The 20,201-nt window shown below is 44.3% G+C and overlaps 1 protein-coding gene across 9 annotated transcripts in view; it reads left to right on the top strand.

Annotated features, from left to right (window-relative positions):
- The window catches only part of ITSN1 (intersectin 1), a 251,838-nt gene that overhangs the window by 171,137 nt on the left and 60,500 nt on the right, over positions 1-20,201 (top strand). For 4 of the 9 annotated variants that reach the window (XM_043448748.1, XM_043448746.1, XM_043448747.1 and 1 more), the window contains exons 22-28: positions 186-391; positions 1,626-1,708; positions 5,866-6,032; positions 9,808-9,853; positions 12,223-12,344; positions 15,426-15,543; positions 17,428-17,619. In XM_043448748.1, the coding sequence (XP_043304683.1) occupies positions 186-391; positions 1,626-1,708; positions 5,866-6,032; positions 9,808-9,853; positions 12,223-12,344; positions 15,426-15,543; positions 17,428-17,619 (934 nt within the window). Of the gene's footprint in view, positions 1-185; positions 392-1,625; positions 1,709-5,865; positions 6,033-9,807; positions 9,854-12,222; positions 12,345-15,425; positions 15,544-17,427; positions 17,620-18,024; positions 19,546-20,201 lie in introns of those variants that run through there. The other 5 variants (XM_043448754.1, XM_043448752.1, XM_043448750.1 and 2 more) reach the window with 3 other exon arrangements.

The following is a 20,201-nucleotide window of genomic DNA, read 5'->3' as shown; positions in this document are numbered from 1 at the left end:
TGGCAGCCATGCTGCGCTGCCGGGGTGTGGGGGTAGCGGGGGAGAAGGTGGGGGAAGGAGGCGGGGGGGGGTGTCTTCTGTGGTTGCACATGTACCCATCGGAGGGGAGGTGACGGTGTTCGTGTCAGCTGAACTGATAACAGATCACGAAGTCACGAGAGGTCCTTTATGTTCTTCCACACAAGGGTGAAAAGGTGGAGGGGCTACAGGCGCAAGCCCTGTATCCGTGGAGAGCCAAGAAAGACAACCATTTAAACTTTAACAAAAATGATGTCATCACCGTACTGGAGCAGCAAGACATGTGGTGGTTTGGAGAAGTGCAAGGCCAGAAGGGCTGGTTCCCCAAGTCCTACGTGAAGCTCATTTCAGGGCCCGTCAGGAAATCGACGAGGTATGCCTGTGCTCATCTGCTTCCACGGTGCATGCCGTGTTCAGCACGAAACTGTTTGTTTGTGCTAGTTAGGATTCATAGGTAGGAGCTGCCGTATCGTTTCGTCTTCTGCGTCTTTTCACTGCAGAAGTTAGGGTATGTGTCAATAGAAGAGAGCCTCTTGCAGATGATGGTCATTTGTTCCTCGCTCAGAAGCCTGTGTATCTTGTTTTTCATTGACTTTTGCAAGAGGGAATTCTACCCTGAGACCTGGGACAGTCTTGTGGGTTTCTTGGCAGTTCTGTTCCTCTTTATGCTTATTGTAGCTCAGTTGGTAAAGAATCTGCCTGCAATGCAGGAGACCCTGGTTCAGTTCCTGGGTCAGGAAGATCCGCTGGAGAAGGGATAGGCTACTCATTCCAGTATTCTTGGGCTTCCCTGTGGCTCAGCTGGTAAAGAATCCCCCTGCAATGCAGGAGACCTAGGTTTGATCCCTGGGTTGGGAAGATCCCTTGGAGAAGGGAAAGGCTACCCACTGCAGTATTCTGGCCTAGAGAATTCCATGGACTGCATAGTCCATGGGGTCAGAAAGAGTCGGACACAACTGAGCGATTTTCACTTTCACTTCACTTTCAGTACTGTGCCAGACATCCACAAATATTTAGAAGCCCAAAGAATTGGGGGAAATTATTAGGAGAGTGAATTATCTTTTTTGTTAAGAACCTTATGGTATGGAACCTTACTCTGAAGGTTATTGTTTCATTGTTCTAACCAAACAGATGGTCAAAATAAATTAAGAGCTTCAAGAAGAGAAGCTCTTCAAAAATACTGAATGAGCATGTCCGTCATACTTTGAAATAGACCAGTGCTTTGGCTGTGTATCTAGCAAAGCAAAGTGCTGACAGACAAGGATGTGAGCTTAGAGTAAGGCCGCCATGGCCCTTTGTGATGTGTTTTGACTTAGCAAAGTGCATCTATTTCAGCTGTAGATTATCAGTGTTTTAAATGTGAAATGGGGACTTCCTTGATGGTCCATTGGCCAATTCTCCAGACTCCCGATGCAGGGGGCCCAGGTTTGATCCCTAGTCAGGGAACTATATCCCACATGCTACAACCAAGACCTGGAAAAATAAATACTTTTTAAAAAAAATAGTTATAAATGTTAAGCAGTTTTAAAAAGAAAGTATCATTGTTATTTGTACTGTTTTCTTTGAGGATGAAAAGTAAAATTCAAATACTTCCCCCCTTCTTCCAGCATGGATTCTGGTTCCTCAGAAAGTCCCGCAAGTCTGAAGAGGGTAGCTTCCCCAGCAGCCAAGCCAGCCGTGTCGGGAGAAGGTGAGAACCTGAGTGAAATTAAGATCTTTAGACGGTGGAGGCGATTATGTAATATAAACAGTGAACATTGAAAACGAGGTTGGATTTCATGTTTAAAGAGTCTGCCTTAATTTATGTTCATTATATTAAACCTGGAGGTAAAATGAGGTTTAGCTCCTTACAAAGTCACAGTACTTTACGGGGACTTTTCAAAATACGATCAGATATATTGCTCATAAAAACAGAATCTTCTGATGATGTTCAATTAAAAGCCCTTTGATTCTTGAAAGAGGACCATCAGAGTCACTAAGCATCAAGGTCTCTGAGCATCTCTGTAGCCTATTTGTGATGCTTGCTATTTTTCTGACTTACAGATAAGTATTTTGGTTTAAGGACATAACTGGGCCATTCAGTAAAGCCGTCACAGTAGCATCAGTGCCATTTGTACCCAAATGAAACAGAAGCGTCATTTCTGTGTTCCATGGAAATAGCCACAACAGATTATTTAGGACTAAAAATTTTATTTTGAGTATTTCTTACACAAGTAATTAATTGCTTTGTTTCCCCCATCTTTACTGCATGACACCATCTTTTGGATTATATTGGGTTGACCAAAAAGTTTGGGTTTTTATAAGAGCATATGGAAAAATCTGAATGAACTTTTTGGCCCACCCAATATATGCCAGTATATGGCATAAGTTTAACAATGAACAAAACCTATGTAATTCAGGCTCTAGTGGTGAAAATCTCAGGTCTTTCCTACATCTGGTCTAGCCGTTATCGGAGTACTAATTGAAGAGTGAGCATGACCCGAGTCAGACAGGTTTTCCGTGTTGGAAGTAGGAACAGTGTTTGTTAAGAACAGATGTCTAACCTGTTTTGTAGCAGTGTTTCATTGTTTCCTTGAATACTTGTAGAATCTTTAGTTTGTTTGCCATTATGAGACTTCTATTCTTTAGAAACTTTGCTTTATGAAAAATAGAATTATTAAAGCAAGGGCTAAAGTTTAATGATGTTTCAAATAGTGACAAAGTTACTTTTTCAAGAGGAATTTCAGAAGTAAAAATTTTTTTTAGTTTATAGGTATAGCTATAAAAAACTTCATCATCACTAAATAAATCCGCTATTTTTAATTGTATCCAGTTTTTGCCAAGCCCACCAAAACAATCATTAGGATAGTTCTCTTCATACATTTTTGTCATCCTAATGACTTTTTATAGCCACTGTGAGGAGAACAAGGCCAAAGCTCTTTTAAACACAGCACGTGTAATCAGCATTGTGTCAGGCAAATCATGGTGCCCCCCCCCCCCCCCCCGCCTGATCCAGCGGGTCACACCCGCTGAGTCTCACTGGGGTGCCAGAGTTTGCATCCTGGCTCTCTCACCTAGTGACCAAATGATTTTAGTCATGCCTCAACTCTGTCATCTGTAAAAGGAACGTAATAGTCACCACTTGAGGTAGCAAATTATTATGGGAATCATGAAACAAGAGGGTAAGCTTTTAGAATAAAGGTCAGTAAGTGTCTGCTACTTGTATTTCCTTTTTGCTTCAGTTCCTAGATTATTGATGGAGCCACTAGAGCAGTGAGCTTTCTCATCTGACAATAGTGTTGATGAATGTCGCTTTGTTTTGAAACATGTAGAGGCCTCCACGCTTGGGCCTCAATAAGTAGGTCACAGATGAACCACCCACATCCTTAACTTGGGCAACAGCAGAGGGTTATATGTCTAATCTCGTTTATTACATCCATTTTACAATGATTTCAGTATTAGAAATAATAGGAAATATCGCTGGCTTTCTGGAAGGGTGTGGGAGGACAGTGGCATCTGATATTCTAGGAAAAGGCACTTATATATATTAGGGACCTGTTTATAAATACTGTATTAAATGTAATCAGATTGAAAGTAACCAGTGATTCAGGCAACTAGTCGTGTCCGACTCTTTGCAACCCCTTGGACTATATAGTCCATGGAATTCTTCAGGCCAGCATACTGGAGTGGGTAGCCTTTCCCTTCTCCAGAGCATCTTCCCAACCCAGGGATCCAACCCAGGGATTGAACCGAGGTTTCCCGCATTGCAGGCAGGTTCTTTACCAGCTGAGACACCAGAAACCAAATTAAATAGATGGTCAGTTTGGGTAGCTTGTAAAATATGGGCTTGGGAATGGCCAGTGCCCTGTGTTACATGTCTGATGAGGAGGCTCTGAGTGGTGAGGAGCCCCCCATCCGTCCTCCCGTCTCCCCATTTTCATTGAATCCTGAAGGTCCTCACAGATGCCGTGTACACGCAGGGCTTGTAAAGCCACAGTCTTTCTAGTCTCCTTGGTATCTTCTACTGCAGTGTGAAGTTCAGCCAGAGTTCATGCTTCTGATGTTTCTTAAGCATTTCAAAAGCGACTTCAAAATTTGGATCCGTTTTTAAGAAAGTGACCTTAAAGTGCAGGAATCACTGGGAAAAGGACTGATGGCCAAGGATCCAAACTTAAATGGCCAAACATGAGTTAAGGAATAAGTAACAGAACAAAATAAAAAGGGAAGGGTCAAAATACTGAGAAATCAGAGAAAGGAATATATTAATGAAAAAGCAGTGTCCTTATTCAAGCTGCCAAACTTTGATTTCCTTGTGCGGGAAATCCTTTTGCCAGTTTTAATGGTGGAGGTGTGTGTTAGCAGTGCTGGAGGGCTAAAGACAGAGAGGCTTCTGTTCTCCCTAGCGCGTTTGGATGACCTTGTATGTCGGGGGTCTGCTGGCCTCAGCTGAGGCTGAAATGGCCCCTTGGAGAGCTGCCCACATTACCATAAGCATCAGGATAGTTTGTGTTTGCTAGTGTTTATTTTAGTTTCCATTAGTGCCTCCTGCAAAGGTACTTATAATTAGCCAGTGGAGTCCTCCAGACTAAATCTCTGCCTATTAATTGACATTAAGCTCCGCAAGAAATTTAGAAACACACCATCTATCATAAAACAAACATTTTGGGTAAACTTTGTTGGTTTTTTAATTGCTTTTTAAAAAATATACAAAAGCCTGGGATAAAATGGAGAAAAAGTGGAAACAGGAAATGTATGTTCATCTTTCTAGAAATCTTTTATTCTGTACCTAGTATAGTGTCTAGAATTTTGTGTCAAGTGATCTTTCTGAGATTATGACTTGGTTTCTAAGCCTTAGTAAAATCAGGGGTTTATAGAAGAAAAATTTCCTCTGGAATGCACAGCCTTCACCTTCAAGACAGGAAAGAACTTTAATTCTGGTCCTTTAAGGCTAAATTACATGAATAATAACATGTAAGAAACGTTGATTTGCCTTTTCATCTTGTTCAGAAAGGTGTGATTATTTTCTGGGATTGGGTAGATACTACTTTTATCAGCAGCCCATTCTACTTGTTCCTATGACAAGTAGATGTCCATTTTTGGCTAAATAATATATATTTAAAATTGTATGTTCTAACAGCTTCTGCCATCTGTGTAATATGGCACAGAAGGACTTAGGTTTTCACCAAGCACTTTGAAAAATGTCTTATTTAATTTATATAAAGGATATACCACATCTAAAAGTTTTCTAAAATGGTGACTTGGTGAATTACAGATATTTGATGAGCTTCAAATAGTGAATTACAAAAAGTGAATTACAGATCTTTGATGAGCTTGCCGAGAGCCGGCATGTCGGTGCCTCTAACACTGTGCTCATCACACCTAGGCACTCAGTAAATGTTCAAAGCAAACATTTAAAAACAGGTGTGTGTATGTGTAACCAAATCACTTTGTTGTATAGCAGGAGTTAACAACATTGTAAATCAACTGCACTTTATTTTTTTTTAAATCCTGAAGGAGAAAAAAGTAAATATAAAAATGCCACGTTAAAAAAAACCATGGTATTAAGTCGGAGATCACTCTCTGTACTGTTATTGGGTGGACATGCAGGGTTTTTTGTTGTTGTTGTTGTTTCTGGGGCTGGGTCTTCACAGGAATTGTCTCCCTGGCTGCAATTACTGAATTTTATGTGCAAGTTGGTGAATTTGGAGCCCAGGGGGTTCTGCAACTCTGTATTTTATCTATGACTAGGCTTTTTCTTGACTGGACCTTATCCTAATGTCCTTATTCATAAACTTGCTTTTGCAAAGTTGTCTGGGATTTCTGTAAACAATCAAGCTCTCTTCGTATCTCAATATTTCTCCCCACCAGAATTTATTGCCATGTACACTTACGAGAGTTCTGAGCAAGGCGATTTAACCTTTCAGCAAGGGGATGTGATTTTGGTTACCAAGAAAGATGGTGACTGGTGGACAGGAGCGGTGGGCGACAAGTCCGGCGTCTTCCCTTCTAACTATGTGAGGCTTAAAGATGCAGAGGTAAACCACGTTAACTCTCCCCTCTCCCCTTCTGCGCACTGACTCTCTCTTCAGGGAGTCATGAGGTTTGCCGGTGGAACATCGTTGTTGGGTTTTGCTGAGGTCTGGAACGTGACTGCAAACAGTGTGAGGTGTCATTGTTTCAGCTTGCCTAGTGGTGCTGCAGGGTCAGCCTGGGCTTCCCAGAAGGAAAGGAACCCCCCCGGGGCTCGGTGGAGGCTGCCCTGAATGAGGCTGGTCTGTGTCAGCTGGGATAATGTTCAGGATTCCTCTATGTTCCTGGATGTAACTGACTTAGGATTTAGAGTAAATGTTCTTGATTAAGTCTCCATGGTCACTGATCTGGGATACCCCAAGAAAGATACACAGCATTATTTCCCCCATGTAAACAAATGTGTTTTGGTGATACTAGCCCCAGAATATTGGGTAGTAGAGAGTTTTTAGAATTTGTTTATCTTTCATGAAACACAACATGATTATACTTGAATACACAGCCAAAATATAAAACACCATAGTGAACTGAAAGCAATAAAATATGATATCTCATTTGCATTGCATAACAGGTGGTTAACATCCGTAGTGATAAATGAGTTCTTAGAAATCTGTAACAAACACATTGATATGTGCAGGGGAAGGGAGGACAGAAGAAAATGAAAAAACACAAGTGATTATGAGGATTGAGCGTATGTGAAGATGACTGAGCTGAACAGTACCAGAAGAAAAGCAACTACTTTGTAATATCATATTACCAAAGGTTAAAAATATATTAATAGCATTTGTAAAGTTTTAGGAAATAGAGCCACATAAATGCAAGACTGATGAAGTCCCATCTATATGAAAAGTGAAAGTTGCTCAGTCGTATCCAGCTCTTTGCGACTTCCTGGACTATACAGTCCATGGAATTCTCCAGGCCAGAATACTGAAGTGGGTAGCCTTTCCATTCTCCAGGGGATCTTCCAGGAATAGAACTGGGATCTTCTGCATTGCAGGCAGATTCTTTACCAACTGAGCTGTCAGGGAAGCCACCTGTCTATGTAGTAGGGGGAAATCTATTACAGGTTGTACTCAGCACTAAATTTTGGATATCCTTATTCCCAGCAGCTCCAGTTCCTTGGAATTATTTCAAAAAGTTAGTTGGATAAATTTACAATTTGTATATAAATGATGTTTACTGCTAGAACTTATTTTTTTACATATACAATAGCAAGACACAAGATTTCGCTAAGGCCTTTGGCCAGGCCTTAGTATCTCCTGATCAGAGATTGAGCAGAGACTCAGTTTATTGTCAATGCTTACAAATTGGAAGTGGCTCCCAACTGTTGTTAATGGGGCCCTAAAAATTTAGTTGCATAAAATGTCCTGAGATGATAGAGAATTAATGAAATAGTGACATGGGCCTACTGGCATATGGGAGCCCATCTCCAAGTGGCCAATTTCAAGTTGGTGGGAATTTCAGGTTATAAATGTAGTCATTTAACAGACCCACAGCTACTTGGGGAGCAAGGCTGGGCCTGGTGATAAACTGTGGTGATTCCACCTTCAGTCTGCCTTCTCTGCTTCCCTGCAATTCTCTGGAGTAGTTGTATTTGCTTGAGATTTTTATTAGTTTTTGTTTTGGCTTTTTTTTTTTTTTTTTTTTTAGGGAGTATTATTGTTGTTTGGGGGAGTTTTTTGTTTTCCCTTGCTTTGGTCTTGAGAGCAGCTTGCTGAAATTCCCCTGGAGGGCTTTGCATGAGTCTGCTTCCCCTTGGAGAATTTGGCAGAAGCTGGAATGAAAATACTTCTTTTCTGTAAGACAGTCATTGTATTGTCCTCTGAAGACCTGGAGAGGGAAAATTCAACTCTTCTCCACACCAGTTAGTTAGATCCAGTGAGAACAGTGGAGATGATATTTTAGGAGAGCAGAGGGAAAACATTACAAACTAAACTCAATTTCTGCTCCCATGCACAGAAACTCTTAAAGTGGCTTTACATTTGAGCTCAATTAAACACCAAAGCCATTACTTGTATTATCCTTTAATAAACTTGAGTTTTCTACCCAAACCATCCCAAGTCAGTAAGTTTAGAAAAAATGCACTGTGACATTTTCTAAAGGTAAGTTGAGTTGTAAAGTGCTTTCTTAGTTGCTGTCTTAAATTATCAGCCACCAAAGAAAGAACTAGCAGTGCTAACAATTTTGGGGCAGACATTGAGCTACATTATCTCATAATAATGAAAAAATTAAAAAAAAATCTTTCATCCTACTTGGACAAAGAATTCAGTGCACAAGTCAATATCCTGCCAAACTTAAAAACCAGACCGAGCCTCAGATACCAGAATTGACCCGTGGATGCAGAGAGGAGTTTGTCCTAAGCCTACTTCCCTTCTCTGCATGAACAGGGCTGGCGCACGTCACCTGGATCAGCTTTTCTACTGCATTCTTGAGAAGTGCCAGAGCCAAACGTGGCCATCTGAATCTGTCTCAGCTTAAGTGCTGGCTGCGGTGTTTAAAAGGGAGCACGTTAATGTGGCTGGAACTCCATCAATGGGTTGCCAATCACTTTGTTCTTTTTATGGAATAGACAGAGTATATTATAAGCCTGCAATGGGAAATTAACTGGCTGTTTGGAATTTTGTAGTGTTAGTATGCCTTCATGTTGATACGTAGCCTATGAAAATTCCGAGGGAGATGGGTATTATACATATATCTTTGTTAATACAGAAAGCATAATCAGAGTAAACATTTTAATTCGAACTTTCCCTGCTAGATGGTTATTGAATTTCGGTATAAATAAAGGGACAATGAGACGTTGTGTTCCTGGTAGATAAATTACATATTTTTATTTTACAGTTACTCTCATTTAGTTAATTAAGCCTTTCGTTTTGTTCTATTTTAATTGGAATACTTAATTTACTGGAAGATAGTGACACACGAGTGAAAATTAATTCGGAATAAAGCACTTTGTAACGACAGATTACGGCCTGGCCCCTGTCCCAGCCAAGTCTCTGCCGGCTTGGCTTGCTCAGCTAGTTTAAAATTCCATGAGTATTCATGAAGGAATTCAACCCTAGAGCACTTTTGGAACACTTAGTAGTTGGGGAAAAAGTGGTCTGCTTCTATGCGCTGTGTGTCCAGCATTAAAAGAAAAATTTTAGCGTTTAAAGAGTGTAAAGTTTGGGTAGAAAGGACTCACAGGAGAGAGTGGCCACCTCTCTGGATAATAGAATGGGGGCAGGGGGGTTTGAATCGCCACCGTCCTGTTTTCCTTCTTTTAAAAAAAAGAAAGCCCTAAAGCAGATGTACTAAAATATTAATATATTCACGTACTCAATCGGGGTGTTGAGCTCATGGATGTCTACTGTAACCTCTGTACTTTTTTGCCTGTGAAATGTTTAATGATTAACCGTTTGGACCTCACACATGAGCTTGAGTTTAGGATGTAGACCGCCAGTCTTCCTGGTGGGGCAGCCGCTGTTTGGTTTGACCCGGGGACAGACCACGCTCGTGTTACACACGTCAGTGCCCGAGCCCTGGGGGATCCGTACAGTGCCTCTTACTCTGCGTATTTCTCTCTCAAGAAGAGAGGAAAGGCTGTGTGCTTTACAGTCCTTATTTTGCCCCGTGTTTTCCTTGATACACATTGTAATGTCAGGAGATAAAATGCTGCTGTGTTTCTCCAGAATGAAAAAAAGGAATTTAGGGGCTCAAGCGGGTTCGTGACATCCTTCATCGTTTTTTAAGTTGCTTGACCAAAACTCTTCAGTATGCAAATGAGACCTTCTGCTCTGTTTCAAGGGCTCTGGAACTGCTGGGAAAACAGGGAGTTTAGGAAAAAAACCTGGTAAGTGACAAACCCTGATGATTATTTTTTCAATGTTTTTAATGTAATTGATAGTTGCTCCCAATCTTTTATTAGGGCCAGAAACCTTTTTGGAAAAAAAAAGAAAGAAAAGTAAAGACTAAAGAATCTGTCCCAAGAGTGGTTGGAATAGATCCTTTCCTTGGACTCCATTAATAGTGTGTATCCATGGTTATGAAATAATGGCTGTTGCTTCACACATGGGGTGTTAGGGACATTACCAGACAGAATGTTCTCTTGGGATGTGAAGAAATAATTCAGGCAAGATGGTGGGACGTTGTCACGCTTGGAACTGTAGGATTTGGGGTCAGCTGCTATTTAATCCTCCTCTCATTAGGTTCAGTACTTTTTCCTTTCCTGAAAGCACATTCAGTCCCAGGATGTAAATAGTGGAGGAGATTAGAGGAGCTGCACGTATTATCAGACAGTGGGGCTGATGAATTTAGAAGCCTTTGAGTAGTTTTCCTCAGGTACATAGTGAAGGCACAAAATTATAGTCATCCCCCTGAACTCAAAAGTGTTTCAGTTTATTTATTTAAACAAAAATCACATGTTCTATTAATAGAAACATGAACGAGAGAAGAAAGAAGCAGCTGGGAAATCATACGGTTGGTATGGCCTGTCTTCCTCATCTAGGCCATTTGAGCCCTTTTGCTATTACAGCCTTAAGAAATTACAGGTTGAGAGTCACCACAGAGCTGAGAGAGGGACTTGTGTATCTGTGCCTGGCGCTCAGCCTCCAGACAGGCTCACCTGACAAGGAAAAGTGGGTTTTCTGGTAGTTGTAGGAAGATATCAGACCACCCCAGTCAAATCTGTTTTAACCCTGAGTATGCTATGGGGTTGGCCAAAAAGTTTGTTTGGGTTTTTCCACCACATCTTACAGGCTAACCTGGATGAACTTTTTGGCCAACCCTATACATTTTAAATGGTCACTCCAAAGAGTCCAGAGGGGCTTAACATCACACGGAAACCAGCGAGCTGCTCAAAAAAAAGGAAAAGAGTATTGAGACAGGTCACCAGCTACACAGGCCAGGTCCTTTGAGGAATGGGAACACCGGGGCCAAATAGGATAATAATTTGGATGTTTTCCGAATTGAAAACTCTTTGGAGTCTAGAGCTAATCCTTGGTGTGCTGGGGGAGAGTTCTCGTCCCCAGCACAGATTTCTCATCTTGGGCTCTCAGGGGAGCCCAGACATGTGTGAGCCGGGCTCTCTCTGGCTTCCCTGAGCCCTGGGACACATCTGACAGGGCCAGCCTGCACCGGGACGTCCCAGTGCTCCTAGCATGGTGGCGGCTGATCTCAGGACAGGGTCGGGGTGGGGCGGAGGGGCCGGGCATGTTCCTTAACGCAGGAAGTGCTGTCAGAGATGGGCCTTCTACTTCTCTCCTTCTCTCTGTCTTTACTTCATTCCTTGTGTCTTCATCTCTTTCTTCCGAGAACAGTTACAACGGGGAGAGAGTATAGAGGAATAGAACAGTGTGTTCCGTCTTGCTTCTAGAAGTTCACAAGGCAGTCGCTCCGGATGCGCCAGCATTCAGGCAGAGAAAGGTTCTGTCCTTTCGTAGTTGACCGCCTGTGCCAGGAGAAGTGTACTTTTTCTGGGCCTGGTCTGTGGTGCTGCTGGACTTTTTCCCATGAGACTGTTCAGTCAGGAAAAGTACAGAACTGTTTATGTTTTTGTTTTTTTTTTCTGTGCTCAACTGCTGTTTTGCTTAAAATCCCCCTCTTGACTCTAGGATCCTCCTTTAACTTGCAGTGAAAGGAAGTAAACTTCCATTGACGTGATCCCTAGCTGATATTCAGGGATCACCCTTAGAATGTCAGCCACAGAGGAAATGGTCTTGTGGATGGTAGAGAGAGGCCGAGGAAAGTCATAGTATAGTGCCTGCTCCTGGCGGCTTCTCAAGAACACAGAACTTGTCTTTCTACTGTACCTGGCAGGTGGAATGGCTTCACTTGAGTTCTTTGATTCACTGAACCATCCTTCCGTGGGCCATGTGATAACAAGCCCTGTGTGGGGGCCAAAGGCGGGTGGGGATGAATGAGGCCCAACTGTTGGCATCCTGGGGGGTTGGGGGGTGGGGAGTTTGTGGGGGCAAGCTGGGGGGTTCCAAGAGATGAGGGGACCCTCGGGCACACCAGGCAGAACCAGAAGGCGAGTCCAGCCCCAGAGCACTGCGTTTGCCTTGCGGGGAACGGGGCCCACGGAGCCTCCTTCGTGGAGTAGAAAACCGGCCCTGTGTACTGGCTTTGAGGATGTCTGCCTGTGACCCTGGGAGGTGGCTGTGTCTCAGCTGTCCTCCTAACTTAACGATGCACTATACCATGCTTGGTCTTGTTTTCCAGAAATTGCGCAGGTCATTGCCTCCTACACAGCTACGGGTCCTGAGCAGCTTACCCTGGCCCCCGGCCAGCTGATCCTGATCCGGAAAAAGAATCCCGGTGGATGGTGGGAAGGAGAGCTACAGGTTATTGTCTTTTCCATTTATTTAAAATCCCCCGCCCAGATTTCGGTATACAAGATTTCAAAGGGATGCCATTTCATGGCAGAGTGCAGACACACCCTCACTGTCTGAATCCTGCGTTTGTGTAACGAGAGATGCCACAGTATCTAAACCCAGTTTGTTCCTAAGCCTTGGGCAGCCAGGAACAGAAATGTGAGAGCTGAGGATTCTTCTGAAGACGTATGTGTCTCTGTTGGATTCTTGAGTTGAGCCGTGAGTGGTGGGAAGGAGAGCGCTCGTGGTGGAGTCTTCCGTTCTTGGTGTCACAGCAGGACAGGAGCGGAGCTCCCCCCCGCGGTGCTGTGGGGTGTGATGCCTTTGCAGCCAGAGCCGCATCTGTGTGGCTCGGCTCTTTTAGTTCCTGTGTGTGCCCACCTGTCCTCAGTTCATCAGTGCGTCAAGGTAAACCTCGACCAGGAAGGCAGAGATCTGCATTGTGGTGAAATAAAGAAATAACAGCGCTTTCTGTGCGTGTGGGCCAGATTAAAGTTAGAAACTGAAGCCCCAGAGAGTGGAGAGTGAGCTGTGGACGAAAGAAAGGCATCGTGGCTGGAATAGAGGCTCAGCCTGGAGCAGCCAAAGGCAGAACTTGCCCTGGGAGCTTGCTGGTGGGCAGCCACTGAAAACCGTGTCCAGCAGGGCGGACAAGACGCAGTTTGTTGGTTCAGGATTCCACTGGGGTCCTGGAGTCCAATCCCCTCATCCTTTAAAAAAAGTTTTTTTAATTGACTGATGTTTTTCGCTGTGCCACAGGACTTGTGGGATATGAGTTCCCCAACCAGAGACTGAACCAGGGCCGTGGCCGTGAAAGCACTGGGTCCTAACCACTGGACTGCCAGGGCTTCCCTCCCGCTCCTTTTTCTCTTCCTTCGTTGGGTGGGGGAGGCCTTCCTCAGACTTGTGGTCTTGTTTCCTATAGAGAGTTGTCGCCTAGTGGCCTTCCTGCCCATAGGTGACTCCCCTGTTCTGAAGACTTAAGGGGTCCCCATGGCCCTCCTCCTCAGCCTGCTCACAAGTGCACCCTGTTGCCCTTCCAGGCGTCTTGCCAGTCTGACTCACAGTGACGTCTCTGCTCCAGCCTCAGGCGGTGATCTACTCTCTTGAAAACAAGCAGCAGCCCCCAGACCCTGATTTCTTCCTGCCTTTGCCCATAGCATCTCCCCACATGGTCCTACCCACCTCCTTCCCCCCCGCCCCCCTCCTCAAGAGCGGGTCAGATCCCACTTCTTCCAGAAACTTTCTATGAGTGTCCCACCCGAGGCGACATCTTCCATGAACCATGGTGGCCCAATGTCTGAGCCTCTCTTGGCATTTGGTGTTGATGCCAAGACTGTTACTTAGCTTCCCATGCATGTTTCTTACTTCTTCGTGTAGGTTATCAACTCTTTGAGGGCAGAAACCGTATCTTTTCATCCTCTCACTCCTAGTACCTTACACGAAAGAGTCTTTAGTGGGTTCCTGCAGCCCTCAGTTACCTGTCTAGGAGGGCTTCTGGTGCTCTCACCAGACTTCGTCTACTGCGACTGCACGGATAAAGAAGTTGGGAATGTGGTCCCAACTGGTGGTCCATGGTTAAGACTCCGCACCTCCCCTGTAGGTGACACGGGTTCAATTCCTGGTCAGGGAATTAAGATCCTGCATGCTATGAGGCACGGCCAAAAAATAACAGAAATTATTTTTTAAAGAAAAAAGGAAGTTGCCAGTGAGTTCTATGTTCTGGGAAACTGCACAGATGCGGGAAATGGTGGCATCGCTGTGAGCCCCAGCAGTGTATAACAGATAGATTAACATGGGGGAACTTTTAAAGAAGTGGCTTCAACCATGGGTGGGTTCAGTGTGAAGATAAAAGCTTTAGTCCTTGAGCTAAGAGCATGAAATCTTATCAGACCACAAAGAAAGTGAAATCTGATCTACGTTCTAAAAGTAACCCAGAAGTATTCTTCATGACAGATTGAGTCAGATAAGAGGGTAGGGGTGAGGTGTGGAAAGCTTCCTTTTCTCTGAGTTTTATTTTCTTATTTGGGGAATAGGTTAGAGGGTGGGCATGCGTGTGTGCCCTGTAGATTGTTTTGAATTCTCTGCTCCTGGTGCTGTGCAGAAGGGTAGTTATGACACTTGTCATCCCTAATTAGAGTCTTTGTCTCTCAGAATTATGTCAGGATTACAAGTCTTGGTTCACCAACTTTATTATAAGTTCCTTCAAGTCATATACTATCCATTTCCACCAACTCTCAGCATGTAAGCACTCAGTGAATGGATTTTGTGTTGAATTAGATTAAAGTGAAGGAGAAGGGACTGACAGTGGGAAGCATGACTCATCTATCACACAGGCTTGATGGCTTTTGAAGGCAAGGTCACGCTTAGCCCCCTTGTGTCCTGCATATATTGCATGTCTGTCATCTCCTATGTGTACAATTAATATCCATAAGAAGATCATAGATGTGAGTGTGAATCTTGGCTTGCCATTAACTAGCCTGTAACACTGAGATTATCACTTAACTTTTCTGAGCGTTACTCTTTTTATCTGAGAACTGGGAATAGTGAAAGTGGGCGATGGATATAGTAGGAGTAGTGTTCTTCTGGAATTGTTGTGTAGGTACACATAATAGATGTTGAACACAGGCCTAGCTCATAAGAAGCTCCCAGTACATGTTGCTGCCATTATTATATTATTATTCCTAAAATCCATATATAATGTTGGCATAAACCGTAATCTCTACCCAACCTGAAATTGACATCTGAGAGCTATTCAGTGAGCAGGGCTTTCTAGCCTGTAAGCACTACATTGTCCTCTGAGTGTGATCCATGCAGTCAAGCCCGTGTGAAAACAATCTGGGCTTTGCTGACCAGTGGCTGCCACAATTTGAATTTCAGCTACGGTATTTTCATTTAGTAATGTAGTAATCCATAGATTCTACTATTGATGTTATTTCTTTTTCAGTTATGCGTAAGCTTGGCATAAATCGCACCATGTTTGGAAGCAAACTATACCATGAAAGAGGATGAACCTTTGAAACGTTTTAATGTAATTTTTTAAATTATTAGGCACGTGGGAAAAAGCGCCAGATAGGCTGGTTCCCTGCTAATTACGTCAAACTTTTAAGCCCTGGGACGAGCAAGATTACTCCAACAGACCCACCGAAGCCAGCAGCATTCCCAGCAGGTGAGCAGCTTGCACTCTGCGCAGAAAGTGGTCTGTGCTTCCTGGTAGCCTACCACTCGATTCTCTCATGGAGGGGCGGAGGTTGTCCTTCACTTTGGCTGTAAGCGCCTCTTGTACTTGGGTGGGGGCTGATACCCCACGAATGTGATATGGAATATGTTTTTCAAAAGGACCAAATGTCTAAGCGGCTTTGCTGTGCTGGGTACAACAGAGTCCTTGTTGGAACTGGCTTCCTAAAGGGGCCCTGAATGCTGTGCTATTGAAGCCAGACTTTTCTCTTGATTTCCTTCCAACTATTTAAATTGGGATTTGGGCTGGGGTGGCGGTTGGGGGGTGGGGGGAGACAAAAAGGGCCTCCTAAAAATAAATGGCCGGGGTCTAAATAGGTCAGGAGATTGAGCCGAGAGGCCACGGGGGTCTGCTGGTTGTCATGTGCTGCTCAGAAAAGACCGAAATAGCTCCCCTGTGACATTTCCTGTGAACCGAGGGGCTTCGCTTAATAGGCAGGATGTTATACACGCTCTCCTAAGGGGACCAAGAGGGAACAGAGGGCCCTGCAGCTGAGATGGTTGGCTATTTTCTGATTGAAGAGACCGAATTAGATGCTTCGGTAATATGTGAGAGGGTGAGGTTAGGGAAGCCAACTTCTGCTTTGGGTCTTTAAGCCATTAATGGAATCTTGGGTGGTATTTGTGGAAAACACAGGTGTTTCCTTCCAGAACCTGTGGCTAAATGTCTGTGCTGTACATCCCCAGTGAAATCAGATCAAAACTTGGCAGCCTTTGCAAGAAATGAAAGGATTGGCCAACTTTGTGACTGATTCCTGACCCCAGCTGGGCCCCTGTGCTTGAGCCGTGGCCTCCTGTGGGCAGAGGGGTGTGGTGCCCGCTGTGTCTTCTCTCCCTTGGGGAGAGCCAGTGGTGTGCCCTTCATCAGGTTGGTTAAAACCCACAGAAATTGTTTGCCGAGGGGATGAGATTAGCTGGAACATCGTTAACGCCTGAGCTTGTATACAGGTTGGTCAGGAAAGATGAACAAGGGTAACACCTAACTAGGCAGACTTCTCTGAAGTGTAAAAATGCCCGGGAATAAAAACAGTGTAACCTCCTGTAGGTTTGAGGGAAAATGAGAAAAGGAAAATTGTCCTTGAATGTGGAAATTGCTTCTTGGAGACAAGATTTTGAGACACAAAAGTACAGCAGAATAAGGCACTGATTTTCCTTTTCACTAAGAGCTTCCCAGGTGGCGTTGGTGGTAAAGAATCTGCCTGCCAATGCGGGAGACACAAGAGATGGGAGACGCGGGTTCGATCCCTGGGTTGGGAAGATTCCCTGGAGAAGGAAATGGCAACCCACTCCATCCAGTGTTCTGGCCTGTAAAATCCCATAGACAGAGGAATCTGGCAGGCCACAGCCCACGGGGTCACAAAGAGTCAGACACAAGAGTTGAACTTTTCGGAGGTCAGCTGATAATCAGCTTCCACCTTAAAAAAACAAACAGACAACAAAAAACAATCCAACAAAATATCAGAAAAGCTGGGTGTGCAGATGGGCTAACGTTTCGAGTCAGCATCCTGAAGGAACATCACCGCCATCAGACAGAGATGATTCCCTGGTAGCTCTCCCTCATCCCCACCGTTTTCGGCGGACAGCAAAACACCTACAAGAGGAAGGTGGGATGGAAACTAAAGGGAGGTCTGCCGTTTTTGCTGTTGTCTTGGTTTCCAGTCCTCTGGCTTCCTCCACTGCCCACACGTACACAGAGCCCCCCAGAGCCCTCCAGGTAGCTCTGCCCTCTTCGGGCAAGGAAAGGGTGGGACACAGGAGGCGCGGAGACCCCCAGGCAGCCCGCGTCCCCACCACTCACTGGGCCTGTCTCCCGCAGTGTGCCAGGTGATCGGGGTGTACGACTATACTGCGCAGAACGACGACGAGCTGGCCTTCAGCAAGGGCCAGGTCATCAACGTCCTCAACAAGGAGGACCCCGACTGGTGGAAGGGCGAAGTCCACGGGCAGGTGGGGCTCTTCCCGTCCAACTACGTGAAGCTGACCACGGACATGGACCCCAGCCAGCAATGTAAGTGCCCCGGCCGCCCGGTTGCCTCTCCTCTCTGGCGTCTCACGGTGAAACATGCAGCATTGCTCTGATTCTGCCGAGCTTTATTTGCAGAACTTAGCTAGACCATTGCTGCATTCGCAACAGTCTCTTTGAAGACCTTCCTCGTAATGCAAGACTTTTATCTCGTGGGGTTTTCGTTTTGTTGGTTTTTTTGTTCTGGTTTTGGTTTTTTGTTTTTGGTTTTTTAAATTCATTCCTTCTGTAGCATGTCCCCTCCCACCCCTCCCCCCCTTTTTCTTTTCTGTTTTTTTCCTTTTTAATCATTTTGGCACCATGCTGTTTTACATGCCTGACTCATTTTCCTAGCTTGAATTTTGCTCATTGTTTTGTTTTGCTTATGTGTTGTTTTCCTCCTTTTTCTAGGAATCATATGTTGTCCACCCCCCCCTCAGGCTTGAAAGTCCTCAAAGAGACCCACTATCCCATATCACTGCCCCGAGGGATGATGGGAGATGCAGCCTTGATCATGTGACTTCCAGCATGATCACCTACTGCCTTCTGAGCAGAAGAACTCACTGCAGAGCAGTTTACCTCATTTTGCCTTAGTTGCATGTGATGGCGATGTTGAGTTATTACTTGCAGAGATAGAAGCAAAAAATTACAAAAACACACAGGGTAGTGGGTCCTTTTGTGGCTTTTTTTTCCCAGTGACTCAAATTGACTCCCCACCTTTGCACAGGTGCTTTCAACAGTTTCAAATTATTTTTCAATAAATCTTTTAGCCTTTTAATAATAAAAAAAAAAGAATGACTTCTTTGCTATTTTGGTTTTGCAAAAAGACCCACTATCAAGGAATGCTGCATGTGCTATTAAAAAAAATGTTCCAAATGTCCATAAATCTGAGACTTGATGTATTTTTTGTTTTTCATTTTGTCCAGTGTTAGCAACTAAACTGTGTAGTTTGGGTTGTTGCCCCTACTGTAGAAGTACAGAGGAGTTCAGTGTATCTGTTTTAAAGACGTGTAGAATGAGGCCGATTAAACAGAAGGTGTTTTGTGCTTGTCTGTGTATCAGATGTACCTTGCTGAGCATGTAACAATACATCCTGTACGTACGAAACTGGTTCTTTCCATGGCAAAAGCTATAACCTTGTATGACGCTCTGATCATATTGCATTAATTTTATTTTGCACAGTGACCTTGTAGCCCCATGAGAAAGCATGTGTGTTTTTGTTCAGTCTCAGATTTATCTGGTTGAGTTGGTGTTTTCTGTTTGGGGTTTTTAATTTTGCATATTTTCATACCATAAATCCGTAGACTATACCCTTGAGGTTGTCACTGTCAACAGTATCTACAATCTCGCCTTAGTCTCTGTTACACCAAGTTTTATTCCAGTGACTTCATGGAATGACCTATTTCAAACAAGGAATTTTCTTGACAAGAAAGAATGTATAGGAGTCTCCCTGCAATTAATTTCCAATGTTTACATTTTTGACTAGACTGTGGCATTTCTACAGGTTAATATGAAATGGAGCTCATGGTCCGTTGATGTGTTGGACGTTTGTAGCTGAAGCCATGTGTGTCTTTTAAACACTAGTTGGAAGCTCACAATAAAAACGCCATTGCTGACAGCACAGAAAACAGAGTGGGGGGCAGGGAGCCTCAAGCACAACCTAGCGGTTCCACTAATGACTTTTTAACAGTAGCGATCTTCTGTTTTTACGTCTGTCCCCTTGGGGACTCTGTGCTGGCCATTGTGTAGAGGTCCTTCTCCACTCACATAGTGCCAAGAACGAGGACACCGCCTCGTTCGCTGGCGAGTCAGTATTGTCATGGATATGAATGTAAAATATATAAATATATAAACCTGCGGCTTTAACAACTGTAATACAACCTTTTGAATTAGTTATGTGTATAGATAATTAAATTCTTCATATAAAAGTTAGACGGAAATGTCTCTGTGTTCTTGATGTCGGAAGGTGGCAGTGGTGATGGGGACCAGCCAGACTAGACCTGAGCAGGTGGCCTGCTGCCCACGTGTCCATTTATGACACAGATGCCATGGGGACCCTCGCTCTTACCCTGCTACCTGCTCCCCCTCCCCGATCAACATGCAGACAGATACCCCTCCTAATACCACTTTTGAAGAATAGAACTCCCAGGACTTTCCTGGTGGTCCAGTGGCTAAGACATCACACTGCCACTGCAAGGGGCAGGGGTTCGATCCCTGGTCAAGGAACTAAGATCCTGCATGCTGTATTGTGTAACCAAAAATAGGGGAAAAAAAAAAAGACTGCAATTCAACTTTGTGCTTAGCTCTCTCATCGGGCTTTCAGCATGTACATGGACAGGTGAGCAATGTGACTCAGAGCCCCACACATTTGCCCGAAAGGTGTATCACAAAAGGGTCTGTTGAGCAGACAGATGTAAGTAAATACTGAAACTTTCACATCTTCCATGCTATTGTTTGCCATCTGTATCTGCCTTGCAAACTCCAGTTGAATTTGCAGAAACAGACCAGTGTACACCCTGATGAAGCTGTCGGCTGTGGCAGACCATGGGCGTGATTCTGTTGAGGAGCCTCGCTCATCGGCCCTCCCC

This window comes from Cervus canadensis, chromosome 27 (assembly GCF_019320065.1).
Source record: "Cervus canadensis isolate Bull #8, Minnesota chromosome 27, ASM1932006v1, whole genome shotgun sequence".
In the NCBI taxonomy this organism is placed as follows: domain Eukaryota; kingdom Metazoa; phylum Chordata; class Mammalia; order Artiodactyla; family Cervidae; genus Cervus; species Cervus canadensis.
The sequence above is the reverse complement of the archived record's forward strand: the minus strand, read 5'-3'. Positions and strand labels throughout refer to the sequence as shown.